The 16,210-nt window shown below is 40.9% G+C and overlaps 1 protein-coding gene across 1 annotated transcript in view; it reads right to left on the bottom strand.

The window, feature by feature from the left end:
* uacab (uveal autoantigen with coiled-coil domains and ankyrin repeats b) overlaps nt 1-16,210 on the bottom strand; it is a 60,876-nt gene that overhangs the window by 16,727 nt on the left and 27,939 nt on the right. Inside the window, exons 2-5 of the mRNA XM_037791702.1 lie at nt 13,872-14,002; nt 7,099-7,187; nt 4,578-4,642; nt 647-704 (exon numbers count right to left, since the gene is read on the bottom strand). Coding sequence (XP_037647630.1) covers nt 647-704; nt 4,578-4,642; nt 7,099-7,187; nt 13,872-14,002 — 343 coding nt within the window. The remainder of the gene's footprint in view (nt 1-646; nt 705-4,577; nt 4,643-7,098; nt 7,188-13,871; nt 14,003-16,210) is intronic.

Genomic DNA, 16,210 nt, shown 5'->3' with positions numbered 1-16,210 from the left:
AGTAGAATTAAGTAGAGTACAGTCGTTATTTGTTTTTAAAAGTCTGAAAACCTAATAAAACATTTGAATAATACTAAGGTAAAGTAGAATAAAGTAGAGTCAGTTTTAAAATAGACTAAGCACTATACTACAGGACTAGAGTAGAATCAGTACTAGAGTAGAGTATAGTCGGTTCTAGAGTAAAGTAGAGTAGAGTCAGTATTAGAGTAGACCAACCCCTATACTACAGGACTAGAGTAGAGAAGAGTCAGTATCAGAATAGACTAACCCCTATACTACAGTACTAGAGTAGAGTACAATAGAATAGAGTACAGTCAGTTCTAGAGTAAAGTAGAGTAGAGTCAGTATTAGAGTAGACTAAGCCCTATACTACAGGACTAGAGTAGACTAGAGTCAGTTTTAGAATAGACTAAGCCCTATACAACAGGACTAGAGTAGAGTCAGTTTTAGAATAGACTAAGCCCTATACAACAGGACTAGAGTAGAGTCAGGACTAGAGTAGAATAGACTCAGTTTTAGAATAGACTAAGCCCTATACAACAGGACTAGAGTAGAGTCAGGACTAGAGTAGAATAGACTCAGTTTTAGAATAGACTAAGCCCTATACTACAGGACTAGAGTTGAGTAGAGTCGAGTCGAGTCTTACCAGCATCATGTAGAGCTGTTCTTCCTTGTAGGTCCACATTTCCAACTGGACTGTTGTGCTGTAAAATAACAAACATAAGTTTGAACAACAAAATCAAGTGAAGCACAATATTTTACGAGTGCTGAAAAAGTCCAACATTTATAATAAATTATATATATATACGTATATATATATATATATATATATATATATATATACGTATATATATATACGTATATATATAAGAGCCCCACACGAGAAAGTTCACTCTAACACACTCAAACACAGATGTTTCAAAATGATCAACAAGATATAATTCGTGACATCAATTTAATGAAATCGTTCACACATTTTGTTTGTGGCCAGAAATTAAATAATTAAATACATTTTGGCAGTGCACAGGGCCAAGTCATTCATGCCGCCTGCTTACGGCACTGGTCCTTTGTTGTAGATAGCTGTGGTTAGAGACTCTTTAATTCAGCTTTACTTTAGCTTGGGGAAGACATGTTGCTTTGCGAGGGATTATGGTTAGTAAATAACAAGGATATTGAGATGTTGTGGGTTATATCGCCAGCAATATGCTGACATGGCAACAATATAATTAAATTGAGGCCACAAATTACATCTCGTGTGCACAAATTTATTTTCCTCTCTATGGCCACTCCCGGGCTGCGTAAATAATGAAGTTACTGGATATGATGCTGCTGAGTCACGTATAACTAGTGGTTGGCTCTCTTCATTATAGCTTATGTAGCCAACTCAACAAGTCATATGATAAGTTTTATCATAGTGGAAAATGAAGTTAGCTTGATTTGATTGTTGAGTACCCGAGTCTGGATTTTCAGTTATTCAATGCTAGAAGAACTAAAAAGAATCTGAATTAAAAACTCTATCAAGTTGGTGATGGTATATTTCATAAAGACGTTATATTTTGACAATTACTCAAACTGAGGAGAGTAGGGCTGTCAAAGTTAACGCGATAATAATGGGTTAACACAAATTCATTTTAACGCCACTAATTTCTTTAACGCATTAATGCAATCGATATTCCAGAGGTTGTATTTTTTTAAAGCTAGAGTGAAGATACTGGCGTCATATGAAACTAGAAAAACCTAAAGAATCCATTGGTACCAACCATGTCATACTAACTGGTCGCGAAGGAGGTTAAATAACGCTCCAAACTTACACTAAGTTTTGGTGAGGAAAAACTAGTATGGCCATTTTCAAAGGGGTCCCTTGACCTCTGACCTCACGATGTGTGAATTAAAATGGGTTCTATGGGTACCCACAAGTCTCCCCTTTACCGACATGCCCACTTTATGATAATCACAGGCAGTTTGGGGCAAGTCATAGTCAAGTCAGCACACTGACACACTGACAACTGTTGTTGCCTGTTGGGCTGCAGTTTGCCATGTTATGATTTGAGCATATTTTTTATGCTAAATGCAGTACCTGTGAGGGTTTCTGGAAAATATTTGTCATTGTTTTGTGTTGTTACTTGATTTCTAGTAATAAATATATACATACATTTGCATAAATTAAGCATATTTGCCCTCTTCCATGTTGATAAGAGTATTAAATACTCTATTAAATAAATTTCCCTTTAAGGTACATTTTGATCAGATAAAAAAAATGTGATTAATTTGCGATTAATCCCAATTAACTATGGACATTCATGTGATTAATCGTGATTAAATATTTTAGTCGATTGACAGCCCTAGAGGAAAGACCACTAGTTGTTATATCACAAATCTACCTTTGGGTGTTACTACTTATTTTAAATAATGGTTTAAATATGTTTCAATAGAATACAATCATTTATATCCACTGGTTGGCGGTGGAACCTGAGAGGCAACAGCAGGCAGGTCATATTAGGCTAAGTGGCGCTGTGCTGATATGCTTGTGACATCTCTACCCAGTCAGTCAGCTGGTTGGAGTGTACCACTGTGGTGATGAGGGGCTGCTATGAAAGCCTTGAGGACTCAATGCTAACAGGGACCTGATGTTGCTGGGTAAGCTTGCCAGCGAGCCCTGGCCCCCACTAAAAAAACCCAACTCTCTCTAGCAACAAGGGCCAAAAATTAGCAGCATGCTCAAATGACAAAGCGAAGAGGAGGGGGGGAGTAGAGCAGCAATGTGGGGCTGACGGTGGAGCATGGAGGGGGATATCCTATACCTTGAGGGTTTGGGCTGACGGAGGGAGAGAGTGGAGGTGGTGGGGGGTGGTGGGTGTTGGCGTCCAGCTGCTATGTCTGGCGTGATGACGGCACCAAGAATGGACGGCAGGTTTGCAGGAGGGTAGGCTTGTCAACACCGCTGACAACCCCCCTTCCAACAGCCGTGACCTCCGTTAGATCAGCGCCATGAGAGAGGTGGGGGCGGAGGGAAGGGCTACGACGCTGTGAGAGCACAATATTGCAGAGATAGCCCCCTGATTGTAAACACATAAATCCCCCAGTGGGGCACGGTGACTCAACAGGGCCTACTGTTGACCGATACGGAGTGGCCTCAGCTGCCAGAGCTGTTTGGCAATAATTATTTAAAGAGGGGAACTGCTCTGACTGGCCAGTGACTGGGAAGCTGCTCAGTGGGGCATACACACAGTGGAGCAGTGATTCCCAAACTTTTTTTCTGGGGACTCACTTTTTAAAAATGACAAACCATCGCGATCCAATTCACAAGAGGCCTCATCTATAAATCGTGAGAAGAGGATATTTGTGCATGAATGAAAGTTTCTGACCATTTTTACTGCCATTTCCACATCACCTTATATTATCTTGTATCGGTAAACTAGTCATTTTGAAGAGACAGATGTTTGATAAATCCCAATTTTTTTTTTAATGCACATGTTATTGAAAACATACACACATTAAATACTTTATAAATTAGACCAAATAAATGCATCTAGGCCGAGTTAACAGGCTCACATTTCAGTATATCAAACAGAATGTACGCTAGCTTTTCATATTAGATTCAATGTTGTAAGTGGGCTACAATTATCAGAACAATACGAACATTCAGGCTCCCTCATGTGGCTCAAAGGTGTACTGCAGATATAAATGTTAAATAAAAGACAATAGAGTGCTCCAGGGATGACATATTTTTGTAGACCAACCAGGAAGTTAGCATCGCCCTGGTTCCCTCGACAAAAAGCCAATGGGATTTCTCCATTGGGTTTTGTATTATTGCAGAAAATAAACTCTATGGCAAACAAACGTTTATGATACTTACACGTTTTGTTCCATAAGATAATCTTCACAAATGAACACCTCTTTTATGATTTTTTTGAAGGGTGAATGCAATCGCCAGAAGTAAAAAGCTAACGTTAGGCTATAAACGAACTACGCCATGGTCACACAAACGTGGGTACAACAACGAGGCTGTAACGGCGGACGAGTCGGCGTGATGACGTTTAGTAGTCTCTTTTAGCCACTTGTTAGCAACCGCTTTGTTTAAGACACATAACGGCTTCAAAATCCACAAGTGAGGTATTTATCAATGTATTTTATGTTGTAGAATAAAACGGTAAAATCTCTTCAGCTTGTATTAACCACAGATCTTATTTGAGGCATCTAACTGAAAACCCATTCAAAAAACCCATTGACTTCCAGACGAGGGAACCGGGAGTGCTAAAATGCTAACTCATTTCCGGGGTGTTAGGACTCATTCTTGGAGCACTCTATAGAAGAAATTCTGCAAATTTATTTGGCGACCCCAATTAAATCTCCTGTGACCCACCTGTGGGTCCCGACCCAGACTTTGGGAATGACTGCAGTAGAGTGTGTAAATACACAACATGCTAACATGAGGAGCAAAAATCTGAACAAAATAAAACCTAAACGAACTATAAAACATAAATAGATTTGATCTTGTAGTTTGGCACATTTTCTCAAAAGGAGTAAATATCAGACAGATACAAATAGTTAGAGGAACACTAGGAACTGCACATTACCTGCAAGAGTTTCTGCACACACTGTGAATGTCCATTTCTTGAGGCCAGATGAAGAGCATTTTTACCTGAAAGTGATAAACGCAGCAATCAGAAAAAATGCATTCACATCCAGGGTTTGCACTGTATGTATTGCATGTATGTTTAGAGCCAAACACAAAGTGCAATTTTCACTGAACAAGCCTGTAAGATGTTGTAGGTCCATAATCGCACTGTGGGAAACTGCACAAGCGTAAATAAATACACTGTACTCTGCAGTGCCAAACTAAAATATTATTCTGTGACAAGCAGCCAGAATACGTCACTCTGTTGATCGTTCTGCTGATGCTACAAACCTAAAGTACCATGAGATTAATCAGTGCATCATTTTGAGCTTGACTCAGCTGGCAAAGCAGACACCATGAGTTTTAATCCTAATGAGTCAATGAGGAGGCAATTAGTGAGTCACAGCTTCACATAAATTATGTACAATACATTACACAATTCAGAATGTGTTCCTGATTTTACATCAAGCGGATTTCTCTTTATGTGTCAGAGCACTTATTCACCCAATTTTGAATGACAAAATCCCCTCACAGTCCACGTCACTGCAGTGTGACGATAATATTTCTCAGTAGTTCCCCGACCAACCAGTAGGATTTGATAGTTCAGCGACAAGGATTTGCACCCTCACCAGATCCCCATTGGGAAATCCAATTGAGTTTTCTGGGGAGCTGTTACATTTCCAATATCTTATCTTAAAGGGTGGAATCAGTGTCAAATTATTCTACTTTGGTATTGATCCTTTTAATTTGTTGCTGGTATAAAAAATGACTTCTTAAACTACTTCTTTTCTTTGCTGGCTGACTGTTGATTTTGAATAACTTCATTTTTATTGACATATTTTTTACCCAATATATCATCAGTCAGTTAGTCATGCAATTCTTGAAGAGAACCTACAACATTTGCACCCTGAAATGGATGAGATTTAAAATGTGGCAAAGTGCAGAACTTTACTGAAAACATGTTCATGCAAGAATTCTTTTTTTAGGTCAAATTATACTAGAAAGCTGCTTCATCATTGCCACAAGAGCAGCCTAACTGTAATTTGTTGCTTCCATCTTTGCCTCGCTGCCTGAACCTTTTGTCTAAATTGCTTCTGAGAGCAGGGATGAGATTAGTTCATGTCTCTCGGTCATTATTCAGACTAATTTCACATCCCAATTTATAATTTTAATGCTGAGCAGCACTCTGCTTCTATTAAGCTATTACAGACCACTAATAAGAGCAATTTTCTGCCTAACACATCCTCATCTCCTTCCTAAAAGTAGGGAAACGTGGTCTGGCACAAGTGCCTTAATGTATAATGTGCTAATGTGATAATAACGTGGTTTATTTTTTTAAATCATGGCAAAAGCAATATACAAACTCTTGCCAAAGACTTAGTATGTGGTCCATGTTTAAATTAAACACTGACAAAGAAAAAGTGCTTCTCTGGTTGTTTACTAAGTAAAGTGTCAAATGTCTGTGGTGTTGTTGAATTGTATTGTGTTATACTACAAGGTGTTTTTAGTATTAAAGGGATAGTTCGGGTGTTTTAAAGTGGGGTTGTATGGCGTACTTATCCATAGTCAGTGTATTACTTACAGTAGATGGCGGTCTGCTCGCCCCTAGTTTGGAGAAGCAGACAGGAGTTACTGCACGGAACCAAAGCAATATACTGCTGTGGACGGGGACGGCAACAAAACGTATTTTAGCCACCTAAAAGAAAGGCTCACCCAAAAAAATCAATATCAATTAAAGTGTACGCTATATTTAGAATATTTTCACCGGTTTACCTTGCCGTCAGACAGTTCTATGTTTCCGACAGGGAACTGAAGCTGTCATCTATGCTCTCGCCAAAGCAACCAGACTCCCATTGAAGAAAACAGTAATTTTTCGTCACAGAACATGTGAGTTGCTGGTCTACCGCTGTCTCGATTGGTTAGTTTTCTTGTTTTATTGGATAGTTCGGATTCACCAAAGTCACACAATAACACAAAGCAACAAACCGATCGAGGCAGCGGTAGACCAGCAACCCGCATGTTCTGCAAGGTAAAATTACTGTTTTTTTCAAATGAGTCTGGTTGCTTTGGCGAGAGCATAGATAGATACAATGGCTTCAGTTCCTCTTTGGAAAGGGCTGTCTAACGGCAAGGTAAAGAGGAGAAAATATTTTAAATATAACATACAAAAAAATGACATTGATTTTTTTTAGGTGGCTAAAATATGTTTTGCCGTCGGCCCCGTCCACAGCAGTACATTGCTTTGGTTCTGTGCAGTAACTCCTGTCTGCTTGTCCAACCTGGGGGCGTGCTGACCGTCATCTACTGTAGGTAATACACTGACTATGGATAAGTATCTCATACAACCCCACTTCAAAACACCTGAACTATCCCTTTAAGTCTACCCTTATTAATATAATGACAATGGACGCAATATTAGAAACACATAAAAGTATATAACTACAGCTCCAGGGTACTGCTTTCATCCAACCTGAACTCACCAGTGGCGTCAGTCGCAGTGACATCAACACTGTGTCCCAGGATGAGATTGAGACACTCTAGATGTCCTCGTGTTGCAGCCAGATGAAACCTGGAAAACAAGAAGAGAGATGGAGGAAAAATCAAGAGAGGAAAACAGACGGAGGGAGATTTCAGAGAGTAGACAGCACAGAGTAGAGAAGGGCAAGTGAAAAAGTGATAGGGTGTAAAGAGAAGGGGGGTGAGGGTGAAACTTAAGGACAAGAGAGGGACTGCAAACGGACGCCTGGCTCCTTGCTATCAGCAAGATCAGCATTCTTGAAGCAAATAACAAGAAACCTCAGGGTCTGCATGACTCCAAGGCAACCAGGAGCTACACAAACAATGTTTTCCTTCTGTATCAGCTTCACTGCTGTATACGTGAGCACTATCAAAAGAAGATTACCTGCAAAAACAGGTTGCACAAAACTACAGCCTCTCTTTTTGCTTTCTGTGGCACCACCTCTGGCACTATTCAAATTGAAGGAATGTTGATAAAATTTTACAATTGCAGAATGACAATATTCATGAGAGTTTAGCCTCTGTGTTGACTATCTAGCTTGCATAATGTGATAAAACTAAACAGCCTGCATGGTAACAGACAATACGAGTTATCAGTCAGGTGACGCTGCCCTAAATGTTTTTATTCATGTGTTTTTAGAGTTCATTTTTGAACTTGGAAACAGCAGCTGAGACCTTGAAACTCAACTTTTAAGCCAACATGGTTAAAAGTCAGGTTAGGGCTTTTCGTTGTAACAGGGTAACAGATTTATAGTGAAATTTGAAATGATATTGTTATTTAAGTTGTCCTTGTTTTTTGTTTTGGGAGTTATTTTTTTGTTGACATGTTTTTGGATTTCAGGATTGATTTTGTCTAGTTTTCATGTTGACTATCTTGTGCTTCTGTGTGTTTTCTTTGTTTTCTAACATCTTGGGACCATGTTGGAATTAAGTGTTTTCACTTTAACATGATAATCCATAAATAAAATCAATCAATCAATCAATCAATCATGGACGAGAAGTCCATAAAACGATCAAAAAAAAAGGGGAAATTTGAATATCCACACTCCCATGACAAATGGTCAAACTCCATCTGCTAATGAGGATCATGTGAATCAATTGAAAGCCCCAGACCAGCTACTAAATGAACCTTGAAATGCAATTTGTCTCGTCAAATTTGTATTCATATTTAATTGCCACAAAGTTTGCATATTCCCTTGTTAATTGCCTTCTCAATAAGCAGTTTACCAGTGCATGTGTTTGCCAACATGTCTGTAATTGTCACTTTTGCCTGGAAACATTCCTGCTCCTCTTCTCTGCTTTAACCCTCAGCAGCGCTGTCGTCAGCAGCCATGAAGGCCTGGAGAGCACTTGTGTGTAAACCAATCTCAGTCCGTCACCCATCAAGCTGCATGGACCTGTTTATACACTAACCCCGAGGTATCTGCCAAGGAGACAGCTAGGCTGTCACCTCAACACTGCCACGGGTATTAAAAGCCGTGTTGATGGCCAGGAGACGCTGGTTCTCTGGGGAGCAGTGGAGGGTCCTGACCTCTCGGGGCAAACAGACCGGAGCTATCCAAGTTAGGGGGGTATAAGTGATGGGACTCGCCAAGTTCATGAGCCACCGCATTTTTTAGAAGGTAACTGGAGGAATGCTTCTGAACTGAGTCAAAAATACATAATTGACCCTTCCTAAGTCCCACCCCTTTTTGCTCTGTGCTCCAATAACAGTTGAGCGAGCTTAAATAACATTACTATGTAAGTCACATTACATTGTTGTCACAATGTTCACAGACACATTACATTGTATATAGTCACAGTTACTACGAGGAACTTTCATTTTGTATTGATTATGGCGGTCCCTGTGGACAAAAGCGGTAGTGTTTCCGGGCACCAGAGTAGGGATGCACCGATCCGACATTTTCAGTCTCGATACCGATAGCGATACCTGGTCTTTGGGGATTGTCCAATACCGAGTACCGATCTGATACCGATCATTCTTTTATGTGTAAGGCAACATCAGGCTTGACTTAAACATTGCCTTCCTATCTTTGTAAAACAAAATGTAACAAATAAATACATAGATGAAATAACATAAATTTAGTGATTTGTTATTTATTATTATTAATAAATCGTACACCAACAACATGGTAAAAAAAATCTTCAAAATGAACAGGAATTACAATTCAGGTGTAAACCATTTAATGAAGCAACAAATAGGTGCAAATTTAATTCCAGTATATAATGTATATGTTATAAAAACATAGAATTGAATTTTAATAGATTGGCCCCATTGTCACCAATATCCGATCCAGCTATTTGAGTCTGTATCGGCCCGATATCGGTGCATCCATACACCAGATTCCCTTTAGAAAACCTCTGGATTGTGGTGCCAGTGTTGGCTCCCAGCGGGGACCGGTGGAGCAGCGAGGCGAAACTCTGCACCTGGCTGGAGGAGGAGCCGCTGCTGCCGGGCGCAGAGCTCTACACCTACTGCCGGAGCTCCGACTGCAGGTAGCTGCTGGAGATCTGAGCTGAAGGAGTTTTTGGGGAACCTGCATGATTCTGTCTGATTTTGTTATTATGATCTCTGCTTGGTGCTGCTCTGAAGTATGTTTCTTTTTGTCAAGCTTGTCCGACCTAGTAACAGTAACTAAAGGGGGCAGGACTAAGGATCATGAATTGCAAACTTGAACTGGGGGTGATGGATTTCCTCTCAACTTTGTGATGAATAAAGAACGATGAGTCGTGTGACATTGAGTGCCACTAACAGCTACTAAGATGTTTTACACTGAAAATCATTATTTGCAACAACATTATGACTATATGCAAGAAAATCTAACACAGATAGATTTGACTTAAGGAGACTTAAATCCACTAAAATAGTTCTCCATAAAAAGTTAATAACTGTGGTCGGCACAGCTCAGACTGTGAATAAAAACAACAAAACAGCTAAATGTGGGACGAACACAAAGAATTGACTGCATTTAATTGTGGAGATATATACTGCTGACCCAGCTGGAGACCTCAGTAAAATGAATTTTAGAGACTAATGGGTCTGGCTTTAAGAGAGCACATGTTATTTCATCGCCACACCTGCTCCTTGGGCGGTTTTCAGGTTGACACAGTCGACAGGATATGGTTGCTATTTTTAGAGAGTGGAAAGGGAATAGTAAACCAGAGAGTATATGCTGGTAGCTGAACCATATACAGTGTACGATAATGTGTGTCTCTAAAGGCACAGCAGTCAAAACACTGTGGCTGCTGCAGCTTCAAATACTACTGAATTATTTTTGTCAGGCTTGCTCAGTCATTGCTGCACATTGTTTTAAGAAGTCTGCAACTCTTCCGATGCATTTACATGCCAGTGAGAAGAAGCCACAACATTCATAATATCAAAGCTAGACTTCCCTGTTTGGTCGCCAGATTAACTTTTAAAGCTGCATTATTCATTTTTCATGTGTATTATGAAAGTGGTCACTCACGATGAACCCAAACCGACTCATCACCAAATTCTGCTGTACTGTTTTCAGAAAATAAGCTTTGATTGACCCACTGTATGCTACCTCAGCACCAAACAACAAAAGGTCAGCAACTAGGCGGTGAAGAAAACTAAACATTTAGCAAGCTAAAGACCCATATATTTTACTTAGGGGTTAGTGGAAAACACACAAGCACAACTAATAGGACTTAATTCTGTCAGGTGGCCAAAAACAGGATTGTAGGCATGCTGCTTTAAAGTTACAGTGTGTAGGATTTGGCAACATCTGGTGGTGTGGTTGCAGAGTGCAACAAACTGAGTACCCCTCCGCTCACTCCTCCCTTTCCATGACTGCGGTAACGTGAGCTGCCAAGTGAAACACCGTGGTAATGCGTTCACCTCGCTCAGAGGTCATCCTTACCATAATAACACTACTTTTGGAGCAACGGAAGTCAGATGACGGCTGTTGATACCACAGTTTTGCACTCTGCAGCTCACGTTACCACAGTTTCACAATTGTGTCGGAAAACTACGGTGGCCTTCAGGTTACGTAGAAACGTGAAAGGCTCTCTCTAGAGCCAGTGTTTGGTTAGGCCGTTCTGGGCAGCATGGCAACATGGCAGACTCTGTGAAGAGGACCCGACCCCTATGTAGATATGAAGGGCTCATTCTAAGCTAACGGAAACGCAACGATTCTTAGTTTTAGGTGATTATACACTAATGAAAACAAAGTTATGAATATTATATTTCATTTCTGCTAATAGATAGACCCTGAAGTGTTAGACACTGTTCCTTTAAGGAAAAAATAACAGTTTGTAATTAGTTTCCCCACAGAGGTCCATGATTACAAGACATCGCTATTCAACATTCCTTTGCTGGCTTTTGCAGAGGCCAGAGAGCCATGGACACGTGTTGGTCTGTGTGTGGCCCACTGAACTATAAGCAGACTTGCTGAGTTGCGACTGTGGTTCACTTCTGTTGGGTAGATTTAGTTGGGTAGACTTAGCAAACGCGTGACCTCTTTCCATAAATGTTCAATGTGTTGATTTTATAGTTAACTAGCTGTGGTCTGTCCTCCCTGCAGGGGAACACTAAATGATGAGCGTGACTGTGTTTGTGTACAACAATGTCTGCAGTCACTGAATTTAGTTCTGACAAATTCTAGCACCTTATTATGAGACCAGGCATTTATCAGGTTGTGTGTATTATAATTATGTTTATTTACAAGCATTCATGTATACAATCATTGTCTGTGCAATGGTGCCATGGGAGAATTTCACACACTGCTGAAAATACTCAGCACCTTTGCTTCTGGGATCTGTGGCTCCATAGTTTTATGCTTTAACAAAGCCTTTATCAAAATAAACCTGAAGCACGGGCCAGAGACCAGAGACTTCTTCATATATCTAGGATTAAACTGACGGCGCCGGCCGGGCCTCCCAAAATGCTGGTGTTGGAATCTGGTTACATTTAGCAATAAAACAAAGTACTTGCCTTTTTTAAACAGCTCAATGCATTGTTTTCCATTATGCTATTAGGATCATTAATAGGACCAAAACAAAGGTCTGTATGAGATACCTGGAACGTCTGTGGTCTTGGATGATCATGCAGCGTTAGAGAATCCATTGTACATATTTCAGTTGGGTTGACCGTAGGGGTATAAGAAAATATCGATACAAATGAGTATCGCGATATTATGTTTTGCGATACTGTATAGATTCTCTAAAATGCTGTATCGATTTTCAATTAAACTCTTAAAAATAAGACGGCCCGCCGGTGGACCCGGCTGTTATTCTGTCTTTCGGAGGTTGTACTGGGCTCAGTTTTAAAGCTAGAGAGAAGATACTGGTATTAAAAACCTAAGGAATCCATTGGTACCAACTATGTTATACTTGCATGTCATGGAGGAGGTTAAATAACGCTCCAAAGTTATGTTCAATTTTGGAGAGGAAAAACTAGCATGGCCATTTTCAATCGGGTTCCTTGACCTCTGACCTCAATATGTGAATGAAAATGGATTCAATATTGGTACCCACGAGTCTCCCCTTTACAGACATGCCCACTTTATTATAATCACATGCAGTTTCGGGCAAAAAACAAGTAATTTTTGCATGCACTACAAATGTGTTATTTTTATTTATTTTAAAATGGTGTATTATAATATTTCTGCATACTGGGATCCCTAAACAGTCTTGGAATTACATAAATTGGCTATGACTTGTGGATCCAATGAGCCCAATTGTATTCATGTGTAATGATGTTAGTCCCCATAGGAGCCATTTCACATATTATACATATGGAGGTATGTCTTTATACTATGACAGTTTTCCTAAAATTAGATTTGAAAAAAGAAAATCAAAATATATCGCCTTGCTTACAATATCACAATATATCTGAATATACCCCTGTATCATGAAAAGTATCGTATCGCCAGATTCTTGCAAATTCACAGCCCTAGTTGACCTACTTTTCTCCTTACACCTTCCATTTCTTTCTGTCCCATCTTTCTCTTCTTCTAATGAAACTTTGTGAAGGGTGTAAATCCAGCTCAAAACCTGAGGTTCCCACGGAAAAAACCCTACCATACAAAACATGGTCCTTCAAGATGTCAACTGATCCTGATAATAGCCTGCAGCTGGGCCAAAACATATTACTCGGTGTTGCAAGCACCACAGTCGATCGGATCTGTATGTACAGGGAGTCATTTCCTGTGGGGACTACATAAACAGCCCTCCAGCCAATGTGGTCAAGCCTTCAGCGGCCACAAGCATTCTTTATACCAGCTCCCACACTGACCTCCAGTCAGATGGACACCAAGAGAGAAAGTACTGGATATAAAAATGGACACATAATAATATGCAACTGCAAATGCAGGGCAGCTGGGTGAGGTGTTAAGGTTGAAATGTGCACCAGGGTCTCCGTAGCCACGGGATATTTGTGAGGGGACGGGATTGTTTTTAGTTTTTTTTCCTAGGGTCATGCAGGGAGACTTGGAGGCAAGAGGTAGAACTATTTTTGAGTAAGAGTGACCTAATTCTGATGAAATCCCCATCTATGGACGCTTTATCTGGGAAACAGGGCTGGGAATGTGGAGGGGAGACCACAACAATGTTTGGAATTTGTGATGCTCAGCATTTTTAGATTGGGAAATATTTAAAAAGGGCATAGTAGATAGTAACAATCAAGAGAAAACTATGTGTGTCAACATACTGACCATGGATGTGTGTGTGTGTGTGTATGTGTGTGTGTGTTTGTGTGTTCATGTTTACTCACGCTGAGCGTCCTTCCACGTCGAGCTTGGTGGGGATGATGCCCTTCTTGCTGAGAACAGCAGCCACCTTGTCCACCTCGCTCCGTTCCACGGCCTTCATCAGCCGATCATCATACTTGTTCCAGTCTGTGTTCTGACAATAAAGACAGTGAACTATCAGATATACAGTAGGTTTGACAGTATTTCCCAAACCAAATAGCTCAACGAATACCTACTTTAGTTTAAAAGTAGAGTGTACTACCTGTAATTTGACTGATGAATGCAACAGTGACACATGCATATGAAGCAACAAAGAACATTTCGGACACAGAAACAACAACAGACATACTGGTAATGTAATGCGTCCATTTGTAGTACAATAATAGACATGATGCAGAATGTGCCAAGAATGTGCTGTGCTGCAGTTTCACTAACCCGCCCCCCCATGAGTGATAGCTACAAAGCATGGGAATAGAGTACTTTAAGGCTTCCGGGAAGCACACTTTAAGTATACTGGAGGTCAAAAATGAACAGAGAACACAGGCACAAATGAAACCTTAACTGAGTTTCAAACACATGCCATTTGTATGCACACAGCAGCAACGCACTGAAACTAAATAATAAGAGAATAATTAAACCAAACATACAACACTTTGACAACATGTACAATAGTTGTGAAGCAATGAATGAGTCACCAAATTAATCCACCGATGATAATTGTCTCAATTTGCCTCAAGAAGAATTCCTTCACTGCATTAACCTTTGTTAACTTTTAGGTAATTCAATTTGTAAACAAAAGCATGAGAACATAACAACAATCATATGAATAGATTATGGTGACAAACTGTACCCAATGAATACCTACAAAGTGCATGGAGGTGCATTTCAGCCAGCGACTCATCTTGGGTGAGTGGAGCTGGTCCTTGACCCGTGCTACTGAAAAAGATGCCACGGTTCCGGTTTACAAAAGCAAAAACTGAGAAAAAAAAGTGTATAAAAAAATCCCCTCTGTCTCTCAGTGCACTCAACCAGTGAGTGCAACAAAAAAAGGATGAGAAGACAGAAGGGTGACAGTCTCTAACCGCAGCGGAGGTCCTCTAATGGAAGGCTCAACCTCTGGAGTTTCCCTCACTTGAGGCAGAGAAGTTTATTTGGCAGGATTTTCTAAGCATTCCTGCGTTGCTCACGGGCTCTGCCTGTAAGTTCATCACTGCACAGCAGTTTGGTTGATGGTTAAAGGGAGGAGAAGGAGGAGTAAAGAGGAGGAAGGAATGGAGGTGGAGAAGCAGTAGGGCCAGCCCTGCCAGCCCTGGGACCTGCCCTGGCCGGCAACTGCAACTCCTCCTCTGGGGGGAAAGTCAGCTCAGCCTGGCTCCCTCTCGCCTCCCCCAAGTGCCTCCTCCTCTGTTCTCGCCTTTATCCTCAAACCTTCTGTTCAACTCTTCTTCTGTTTTGATATTCTTCCTCTTGTTCTCTGGATTGTTTTCTATCTATAAAAGCTGAAAGCTACTACAAGTAAAGAGCTTCTCTCTTTGCCTCTCGTCTATGAGTGATCTCCAGCGTCTTCACCCCACCAAATGGCAAGTCAGTCAGGCTCAGTGGGGTAAATATGTGAGCTCTCCCAGGTTTAAAATATCACCCCCTCCCTGGTAAACAGCGGTGGTGCAGACAGCCCTGTAGACTGGTTACCTCTTTATTTTTTGACCCTCCAACCTTTCTGTAGTGACTGATAGGAAGACAGGGGCTAAGAATACATTCTGGACATGCCTGCACCGTGAGTAATGGCTTTAGTGTCTATCACCACTGCCAGCATGAAACAAGGCCAGCCAAAAAGACCTTGCTTACATTGCCACCCCCCCACCACCATGCTCCCTGCTTGCCTCCATCTGAAAATATTAATGTCAGAGGGGGATTATGCTTTGCACATTTGAAGTGGTCTTGGCACTGACCCTCACAGGACATTACAGGGCCAAGAGCTGCTGTTAACCCATCCATCTAAAGAGGGTGGTGTGGCTCCAAAGCCCCCTGATCCCGAGCTGCACGGTAGCGAGGTTAGATGTCAGACTTTTTACAACCATCAGTCTGAGACTGCAGCTGCACCAAAAACTACTCTGCCTCTTCACTTACACTAATACCCACAAACACTGCAAAAGCACAACCTTCACTTTTATTAGGTAAAACATCACAAGAAAAAAAAAAAAAAAAAAAAAAAAAAGGTACAGAGACAGCAACCCAAGGACCCGTTTAATTTACACACTGCATCAGCTCCTTGCGGCCTCAAGTTACCGTCCGCTGCCAGACTGGCGTTAACAGAGCGGCACCATATCCACAAACATGCAAAAAGACCTCCTCCGCATGACAT

The sequence above is a fragment of the Sebastes umbrosus genome, chromosome 2 (genome assembly GCF_015220745.1).
Source record: "Sebastes umbrosus isolate fSebUmb1 chromosome 2, fSebUmb1.pri, whole genome shotgun sequence".
In the NCBI taxonomy this organism is placed as follows: domain Eukaryota; kingdom Metazoa; phylum Chordata; class Actinopteri; order Perciformes; family Sebastidae; genus Sebastes; species Sebastes umbrosus.
The sequence above is the reverse complement of the archived record's forward strand: the minus strand, read 5'-3'. Positions and strand labels throughout refer to the sequence as shown.